This window comes from Alligator sinensis, unplaced genomic scaffold (genome assembly GCF_000455745.1).
Source record: "Alligator sinensis unplaced genomic scaffold, ASM45574v1 scaffold752_1, whole genome shotgun sequence".
Lineage (NCBI taxonomy): Eukaryota > Metazoa > Chordata > Crocodylia > Alligatoridae > Alligator > Alligator sinensis.
The window spans coordinates 2,494,152-2,503,700 of record NW_005842000.1 but is presented as its reverse complement, the minus strand read 5'-3'; the positions used below and the strand labels follow the sequence as shown (position 1 = coordinate 2,503,700).

Below are 9,549 nucleotides of genomic sequence, written 5' to 3'. Positions count from 1 at the left end.
TTGCAGGCGGCCGGGGGGTCCGGGGGGCTAGGAAAGAGGAACCCCTCTTCCCCTCGCTGGGGGCACTTCCCTCTCGGCTCCTGAAAGGTGCTGAGGCCGCAGCCTCCCAGCCCCCATGCCGAGCCCTCAGACAAAGAAAGAGGATCTTGTTCACCTGATGCACCCGGTGGGGGGTTTCCGGCTGGTGCAAGCGGTGACTGGCTCTTCCTGTGTAAACTCTCCAGCCACGGGGGCAGTCCAGTGACCTAAGCCCCGGGCACCACGTTGCTGGAGCCTGTAGCCCTTCTGGTCTGATCCTGAGTTGTGACTCAGCCCCTCGCCTCTCAAAGGGCACGAATCTGCGTGCCAGCCGGGGCGAGCGCTTTGCAGGCAGCCTCTGACCTTTAGGGATCTCCTGGCATTTGAGAGGGAGGTTTGCCTCGTGGCCAGAATTTCTCCTTCCCTGCACCAACATGTGGCTGCGGCTACCTCGTCCCCAGAAGCAGATGCATGAATGCTGGCCACCATCCTGTGACACAGCAATGACCTCTGCTCTGGTGCTGGCTTCAGCGGGGCTGGCAGGTGACCCGTGCATCTCAGGATCAGGCCTTTTATTTGAGCTCAGACACCATTCCAGTGGAGACAGGAATGGAAATGGGGCTCTGTGCGCCCTGAGCTGCTGGGCTGCCCCTTGGGAAGCTGACGGGAGCAGCTGGTGGCACCGAAGTCGACACTGGGAGATAAACCAGAAACCCTTTAAAAAAAACAATTGGGGTTTTAATGGTGCTGGGCTTTGCATGGGGACCAGACACCAGCGTGCAGGGCAGGATGCAGCCCTGCGTGGCATCGTTTCGGGGTGGCGAGGGAAGACATGATCCACAGCGTTGCCAGAGCTCAAAGAAAAGGGATGGGGTGTATGAATAGCAGGGTTTTTTGGGGCTCCGAGTGTCTCTGCTTAGCCCCGGGCAGGAGGGGAGGGCTGCACTGGGAGACATGGGTATCGGCTGCAAGGGGCCATTCGTCTGTGTCCTAATGGAGAGGCAGACAGGCGCAGGGACAGGCGAGGAGGTTACTCGAAAGCACCCCCATGCCGCGTTACTCGAAAGCACCCCCATGCCGCTCTGCCCTCACTGCAGCCTGGGTGCTGGCAGCTGGGGGAAGCATGGGGGTAACCCAGGGTGTGCTCACAATGCAGGCTGGCCCTCCTCATTGTTACTGCCCGGTGATGATGGAGGGCAGGGGGCGATGCCCTCTGCGCCACTCAGGACATCGCCGGGCAGAGAGGGCCACGGCCAAAGGGCTGTGATCCAGCTGGTCCCCATGCCGCGTGGGGGAACATCTCCGATGGAGACCCTCGGCTCGGACTCGCCCCACACTGCCTGAGGCTGTAGAGATCCCTTTCTCTGGACTTTCCCCCTTGGGTAGACGGCGCCCCTGGCTCCCCCGATGTGCGTCATATGCTTCGGGAAAGCGCTCGGCCACGTGTTTACCACCTACCTGGCCGCTAGTTACAAGTCCCAGTTCCGGAGCTGGCCCGTGGACTTCCGATGGGACGAGGCTGGCCGCCACAGCCCCCCAGTGCCGCCCTGCCCGGCCACTGTGGGAGGAAAGCCGTGGGGACCCCCCGCGAGCGCAGAGCGCAGGCACACCGATGCCGTCCAACGCTGCTCTCTGCTTAGGATGAAGCAGCTGCCCGGCCAGCTGGCCAGCTACGTCCTGGCTCGCTCGCTGGGCCGGTGGCTGCTCTACCCCGGCTCCATCTCACTGTTGCAGAAAGCCCTGCAGCCCTTGCTGGTGGAGGGGCAGGCCCGTCTGCTGGGGCAGTTCCACGGCAAGCGGGCCAAGCTGGTGGCTCGTGATGGCAACCAGATAGACACCATGTTCGTGGACCGGAGGAGGAGCACGGCGGGCAGCGAGGACCTGGCGCGAGGGAAACGGCTGGTCATCTGCTGCGAGGGGAACGTGGGTTTCTATGAAGTAGGCTGCCTGGCCACGCCGCTGGAAGCCGGCTACTCCGCCCTGGGCTGGAACCATCCCGGCTATGCCGGGAGCACGGGGCTGCCCTTCCCGCAGCACGACGCCAACGCCGTGGAGGTGGTGGTGCAATACGCCATGAACCGCCTGGGTTTCCAGCTCCAGGACATCCTCTTCTACGGCTGGTCCCTCGGGGGCTACGCGGCCACCTGGGCCGCCATGACCTACCCACAGCTGGGCGGCCTGGTGCTGGACGCCACGTTCGACCACCTGCTGCCCTTGGCTTTGAAGGTCATGCCCAAGAGCTGGAGCAAGCTGGTGGCCCGGACGGTGCAGCGGCACTTCAACCTCAACGTGGCCGAGCAGCTCTGCGCCTACCCGGGGCCAGTGCTGCTGATCCGCAGGACCCTGGACCAGGTCACCGCCACCCACGTCAGGACCACGGATCAGCGCGCCGACATCCGGTCCAACCGCGGCAACAAGCTGCTGCTGCGGCTGCTGAGATACCGCTACCCCGAGGTCATGGTCCGGGACGGGGAAATGGCTGTGCACCACTGGCTGAGGGCCGCCAGCCCCACGCAGGAAGCGGCCGTCTGCAGGTATTACCAGGTGGAGGAGGACTGGTGCATCGCCCAGCTGCAAGCCTACAAATCCAGCCTGGGGCCTGGAGACGGCTTCCCTTGGAGGGTCGGGAAGGACGTGACCCCTGGAAGAAGGCAGCAGCTGGCCCTGTTTTTGGCTACGAAGTACATGAAGAACGTGGAGGCCACGCACTGGACTCTCTTGCTGCCCAACGAGTTCCAGATGCCCTGGAAGCTCTAGCAGGGGGGCGGTGGGAGACGAGCCCAGGAGAGTTGGGGGCACAGGCTAGGACACAAGAAGCCGGGCTCCCCCGTTCAATGCACTCATTGTGCCTGTTTGCCGTGATTTCAGTCTGCGGAGCGATACGCTTTGCAGGCTCTGCAGGGATGGATTTCACCCCGGGGTGGGGGAGCAGACGGCTGCAAAATAAAACGGTTAAAAAAACCGAATCCCCTGCGAGACCTAATTGGGAATGACTAGGTCATATGAGTAGGTCCCGGTGGGTTGCGCACAGAGCAGCCCACTGGCTTCTCACCTCTCCCACCCACCTCGCGCGGTCCGTCCCTCACCGTGCCCCTGCTGCCAAAGGCAGCTGTGATGTCACAATGCTGAGATTGTGACCTCACTGTGCTGGGTGGCGGGATCAGGCTCCTGCTCTGTTCTTCACCTCCCCTCATCCGGCCTGTGGGTCTGCTGGGAGTGGGGCATCAGAGGCAAAATCGTCATCCTTCTTCTCACCCTTCTTCACCCTTCCTCACCCTTCTTCTTCCACCCTGCTGGTGGAGATACGGCCCTGGAGATGTCTGTGGGGGAGGCAGGCAGCCCCAGCCCCATCTCATCGGGGTTGCCATCCCCTTCTGATAGCTCCCGCGGCACCGGGACATCCTGCATGGCGCTCAGAGGGTGCTGCAGAAGCCGCACAACGCAGCCTGGGGGGCTTGTTCTGGTCACGAGGCTGGCTGCCGACTTAGACACCGTTACAGGAGAGCGTCACGGCGGCTGAAACACGAAGGACACCAACAGCAGAGTCCTTCTGTCCAAGCCTGAGTGTTTGAGGTGGTTTTGTACTTCCAGCACCAGGTTGCAAGGGGAAGAGGTGAGGGAGATGAGCACGGGGCTGGGGGAGGTCTCTCTAGTAGGGTGTCGGGAGGTTGCTGGCAGGCCTGCGACGGGGGGTCTGCCAGGGCCTGGGGGAGCTGTGTTTTCCAGACCGGCCTGTGATGGAGCAGGGACCCCTTTGGGCACAGCCCTCCAGCAGCCCTAGCTGGCTGGGGAGGGGGGAGCACAGGAGGCACCTTGCAGGCCTGCTGCTGTCACAAAGGGACCCATGGGTCTCCATGGGGGCCGCCTGGGCTGGGGCCCAGAGGCAGCAGTAGCCCCCAAGGAGAGAGCAGGCAGAGGGGTCTCTGCCCTCGCTGCAGGAGGCTCGGCCGGAGGCCAAGGAGCAGACACGCGCCGTTCTCCTGGGAGCAGCTAAGCGTGAGGCTGACCCATGTGGGCCATCACCCCGATGCCCCCACCGGGGAACGGCCGGCAGCCGCGGACCCCCCCTGCAGCCAGGGGCGGCAGACGTGGTAGGCGACAGATCCTGGGAACTCTGACGGGGCCAGGAGACCCCTGGGGCTGGGGATGGGGGGAAGGGAAACAGGACCAGAGCAGGTAGCACGCGTAGGGATGAGAAGGGCAGCGGAGAAGGGTAGGGACAGCACTGTCTGATGCTGGGGGAGTCTGCAGACTGCACGCCCCGAGCTCTGGGCCAGATCCTGAGCCCTGCGGTCGGGCAGCGGGGTCAGACTCGCTTCTCTCACCCCTGGCCCATGAGCCAAGCGGGGGCTGTGGCCAGCCCCAAACGCAGCGTGACAACCGCATGGGCTCCAGGGGAAGGCGTGGGCGGGTGAGGGGGGAGACTTTGCTGCGGCTGCGGAGCAGCTCTGCTGCCTCGTGGGGAGATTGCCATCTCTCCGCAGCAGCTGTTTACCTAGTGGGAAGCTGGACCCACCCTGTGTTTCAGCCACCGCATCGCCCCCTCCTCCTGCAGGCCCCGTGACAGCCTTGCTCTGGCTCCAGATGATGCCATTTCTGGTCGCTGGCTGGGGCATCTTCTCCAGCCCTTGCCTCGGCTGGCCGAGGGGCAGGGTGCTGCCTGGTATGTGCCACGAGTGGACAATGAAATCTAGGTCAGGGCTCTGCGAGGGGGCACCGAGCCCAACTCCTCTCTGATTCCCAGCAAATCACCCGAGCCTGACACTGAGGCAGCGCCGGCCGGAGCCTGGGTGATGCATCTGATGTCAACCAGACCAGAGTCCCACGGGGGCAAATGCTGCAAGGACAGAAGGTGTCGGAGGCAGCAGCAGGGCACACGATGCCCGGATGCTCATGGTCTATTGGCTTTTAGGAAGGGAGAAGTGTCGCGGCTACGCCCTGCCGGAGCAGAGCTGGCAGACAGCGTCCTACCCTGCGGTGCCCGCAGCTTCCGTGAAACATGGAGCCGTCCCCCGGGACGCAGGCTGGCTTCCACCCGCCTCCTCGAACCCTGCGGGGTGTCCCCTCTGCCCTTCACAGCCCGCCTGCTCTCCTCCCACGCTCCCTCCCCAGCTGCTCTCAAAGCGCAGGGCGCGGCGGGGAAGCTGCGTGCTTGCGCAGGGGGTTCGGTGGGTGGAGGGGAGAGAACACAGCGCCTACCTGGGGGCACAGGAATCGGCCCATCAATTATATATCCCCTGCGCATGGCCCCATGCCAAGGGACCTGAAAGGCCACGGCCGGGCCTGATGCAGGATGTCACACTGCATCGCTTAGCATCGAGCAACAGGAAAGGCAAACGGCGGAGGCAGGCGGGAAGAACCCCAGCTGTGAAGGGGGAACATGGGGGCTGCCTGCAGCCAGCCGGGCTGCAGCGGGTAAAGGGGGCAAGGGCTTGCAGAAATAAGTCAGGCCCAGCAAGAAGCATTTGCACTGGGTTTGCTGCCGCAGGCGGGAGGCACCGGATGATCTGCTACCAAATAGGACCTGGCCGCGACGAGACACTTGCAGGGTAACACTTCTAGCTGTGTTGCTGCTATGTTTACCCCACTGTGGCATACAGTGAAGCGTGTTTCTTGCACCTTTGACCAGCGTTCCTTTGTACTCTGCCCACAAATTCGTTTCCAGTCCTCTTGAGCAGCTTCATGGTGACACCAGGTAACATCAGAGAAGCAGTCGAGCACAAACAAGCTTCCTTCTTCCCCCTAGAGCTGGTACTGTACTCCACCTCCCCACCCAGGCCTGGGCCAAAGAGCTGGGAGAAGAGGTCAGGTTGTGCAAGTGTCAGCGACTGGTTTAAGGTCCTGTGTCTTGAGACCCTGTGAAATTAGGAACAGGGCCTTTCTACCTCTGAGAAGTGGGAGAATCGCTCTGTGACTCACCCGGGTCTCGCTCCCATGCCTCGAGGGGGCTGAGACCGGACTCTACTGAGATACGAGACGGGACTTGTTTTTTGTGCAGTCCAGCTTACTGAGGCCCTGTCAGGAAAGGGGATTTTTGCACCCCTCTTTTTTGCCTTAGTTTTGAGCTCCTGGGGCCAGCCTTTCAAAAAGCACCGTGACCCAGCATCTGGCTTTTCACCAGGCAGAAGGCAGGGCAGGCTGGCATCTTACTAACTCAATGAGGCACAAGCTTTTGTAGACAATGCTTACTCGGTCGGATGCATGGTTTTCACTCAGAGCTGAGTCCTGTTTTAAAACCTAGCCTGCGCTGACGAAGACCCTTAGCTTTACCAGGGACAGGATCCTAGAAACAGCCCAGTGGAAAATGTCAGACACCCCAAAACTTCCCTAAGACAACTCGTGTGTCAGTGGCACGGCCTGTGCTGGACAGGGGATGGCGTAGGGCTGGGGGCACTCATCTTGCTGGCCGCTCGCTAAATCATCCTGTTCTTGCAGACCTCTGCGGCTGACTCCTCGCCTGCCCAAGGTGAATACCTCTGGCTCCTTTTTTGAAAACAAGTGGAGTTTTCACCTTTTCCAGGGGTGGCTGATTTTGGGCAGTGCAAATAGGCCAAGTGGCAGAAAACGGGAAAGTGAAACTAAGTAGAAACAAAAAGCCGGTTGATGTGGGCTTGCAACCCACCTAATGGAGAAACCCACAGAAACACAGCAGGCGGGGGCTCGTCCGATGGCTTCCAGGCTCTTTTCGGGAAGGGAGAAACGGAGACAGTGCACGTACACCCACGCTGAGTTTGTGAGCTGTCTCTTGAAGTGCCGGTGAAGCTTGTGTGTGTTTGCCCGGCTGGATGGGACAGCAGTGAAACCGAGGCCAGGCAGCGAGCTGCCATAGCATCCGAGGGGCGAATGGGACCGCTGGGGTTGGATGGGACCTGCAGCCCCTTGCGCAGGGCGCACTGTTCCTACACCACCCCAGGCAGACACCTCCCTCCCCAGCCCCCTGCTGAAAACCGCCAATGAAGGAGATGCCACCCCTGCCAAGAGGCAACACAGTGAAAAATAGGGCACACAAGTTCTTCTGGTGTCAACTTCTCTGAATTCCTGCCAGCCGAGGCGTTCCTTCTACCTATACAACCAATTTAGGAAATGAGTTTGTCATGCTTGTGAGGCCCCTCTAGCAGCTGGGAAGCACACTGAGATCCGAGTTGGAAAGTTCTTTTATTAGCAGTCTAATATGATTGTTAGTTATTCTCGATAATGTCAGTATTGTAGCAAAACGAGGACTTCTGCTTCCCTTTGACGTCCTCCCCTAAGCTACAGAGCAGCCTGTTCCTCTCTAGCCTGCGCTCTGCTGCTCTGCACCTGATATCCATTCTGCGCGTCGAACTGTGTCCGCGTGCGTGCATCTCTCTCGCACACACCCCTCTTCTCTGACAGATGTGTTCTCAACTTGATGCTTATCTGTACGGCTCTGGATGATTAGCAGGGTGAGGTGTTCCTGATCAATACGGGGTTTCTAAATTCTGTGGAGACTGGCTGGCTGCAGCCTGGAAATGCTTCCTTGTGAATTAACGAGCTCTCCCGAGAGCGAGTCCTTCCCTCGGGAAGTCAAGGTAGAATTCCCCTTTGGCAGGAGAGAAGTTTGCCTCCTCCTAGGCATGGGATAGAAAGCCATATGGTGACTAACAGCAGGGTTGTCTTCAAGTGACCTTTTGGGTCCTGCCCAGAGCTGAGAATGAAGGCACAAATGCAAAACCAACCACCAGCGGCAGGTTCCCTTTGTGGCGGGCACCGGTCTAGGCAGAGGAGGAAGTAGCTTTGTTTTTTTGGTGCTTTGGGGCTTGGCCTCTACACCCAGGGGCCTCCCAGGGGAAGAGATGGTTTTACCACTATCATGCAATGACGAACCTGGTGTTTGGGAGCCCCCAGAAAAGAGAAGGAAATAAGGATGGGAGTCAAATGGATTTTCCTGTGAATTCTTTTTCTGGGTGGTGGCAGGAGGGGGGTATTTCCAGTGACTAAAGCCCCGGCGGTGATTTTTTTTTTAACGGAAACACATTGCAACTTTGGCTTTATGTCTAGGTCACAACAGGAGTGGAAATTAATAATAAAAACGACAGAAATAGCACTTTTTCCAGGTTGCTCTGAGCAGAGGGAGGCTTGTGCTGGTGCTGCCACCTTTGCCTCAAACGAGGGCAGAGCAAGCCCAAGGAACTAGGAGAGGCCGGGCTTTGCAGCTTTGCTCTTTTCTCCTCTTGCAGCGGCGAGCGAGTGGGCTTGCTGGGTGAAATGACTCTTAGAAAACAGAACCAAAAACGAGGAAACCTGCGCCGAAGGCTGAAAAACAAAACTCGATGGGTTTGGAAGAGAATCTTTTTTATTGTATCATGCTGTACCGCCCCTGAGGGGGTACCCGCTAGCTGCAAAATGCCTCGGCTTTAGCTGTGCAGCGGATTAAGGACCCGGCACTCTGTTGAGTGGAACAGTTCTGTGCTTGGGGATGTCCCCGCTGATCTACACGCTCTCCCGTTTCCGCGACAGGGTGACTGTCGTAGCCGATTCTGGTTTGGGCTACAGGCTGGCATGAAGCAGACGCTCGAAACTGGTTTTCTCTCACAGTCTGGGAAGGCAGTGTTGTTACTCACACGGGACGTAGCGCGGGGGGGAGTATATTCATAACTCCAATGCAGGCCGCCACAAGCGGCAGGTCCCTGGAAAGCCCGAGGTGTTTTTACGGTCCGTACGGTGGAAGTGAGAAGCAGAAGCCCGAGGGTCGTACACAACGAGCCGGTGCAAGAGGCTCATCGTCTGCCCCCCCGGGCGCTCCTCCCCGTGCAGCCGCTGAGCATTCGAGGGACGTTTCCCCGCTGGGCCCAGGGGCTGCGCTGGCTCCTTTCTGCTGCCACGGCCACCGAGCGGCTCGAGGGAGCAGCCCGGCCCTGCTCAGTAATGCCCGTCGGTAGCCGGCCGCGGGCTGCTGCGGTTATGCCTGGCGCTGTCGGGATGGACCGCGTCGCTCTGCCCGGCGCTCGCCCCACGGGTGCGCCTGGGCTGGTGCGGACGGGGCCGAGCCTGCCTCGGGGGGTGGCCGAGAGGTGCCCGCCGGCCCCGTGCCTCCAGGGTCTGGGCGCTGCCGCGGAGGGGACCAGGAGAGGGGGCTGCCACCAGCTGGAGCCCCCAAAACCCCTGCCCCAGGCCCACCCCGCCCTGCCCTGGAAACCTCTATCCCCTGACGTCACTCCCTCCCTGCCCCGCCCTTCCTCATGACGTCACCATGCTCCACCACCACCCTTTTACATGACGTCACTAGGCTCTGAGCCCCACCCTGCCAAGGGTCTGAGCCCCGCCCCTTCCACATGCCTCCACCCCACGGGTGGGGCCCCACCCTTTCTGCATGACGCCACCAGGCTCTGAGCCCCGCCCTTTCCACACGGGTCTGAACCCCGCCCCTTTATACGTCACCCCTTCTATCCGGCATCACCCTAGGATCTGAGTTCTGCCCCTTTTGCATGACGTCACCAGGGCCCTTCCGCACTCCATTCTCCCCTCAAGTCTCATTTCTGGGCGGGGCGGGGAACGTGGCGTCGCGGCGGA

General features: G+C 60.6%; 1 protein-coding gene across 1 annotated transcript; it reads left to right on the top strand.

The window, feature by feature from the left end:
- Nucleotides 1–1,276: 1,276 nt before the first annotated feature.
- On the top strand, nt 1,277–2,775 carry ABHD16B (abhydrolase domain containing 16B). The gene has a single exon (XM_006021700.3). It carries the CDS (start codon nt 1,426–1,428, stop codon nt 2,773–2,775), a length of 1,350 nt encoding a protein of 449 aa, XP_006021762.1. The 5' UTR covers nt 1,277–1,425.
- The last annotated feature ends 6,774 nt before the right edge of the window (nt 2,776–9,549 follow it).

Excerpts from the sequence above, each read along its gene's own strand:
- ABHD16B (XM_006021700.3), top strand. The coding sequence starts at position 1,426 with ATGTGCGTCATATGCTTCGGGAAAGCGCTCGGCCACGTGTTTACCACC.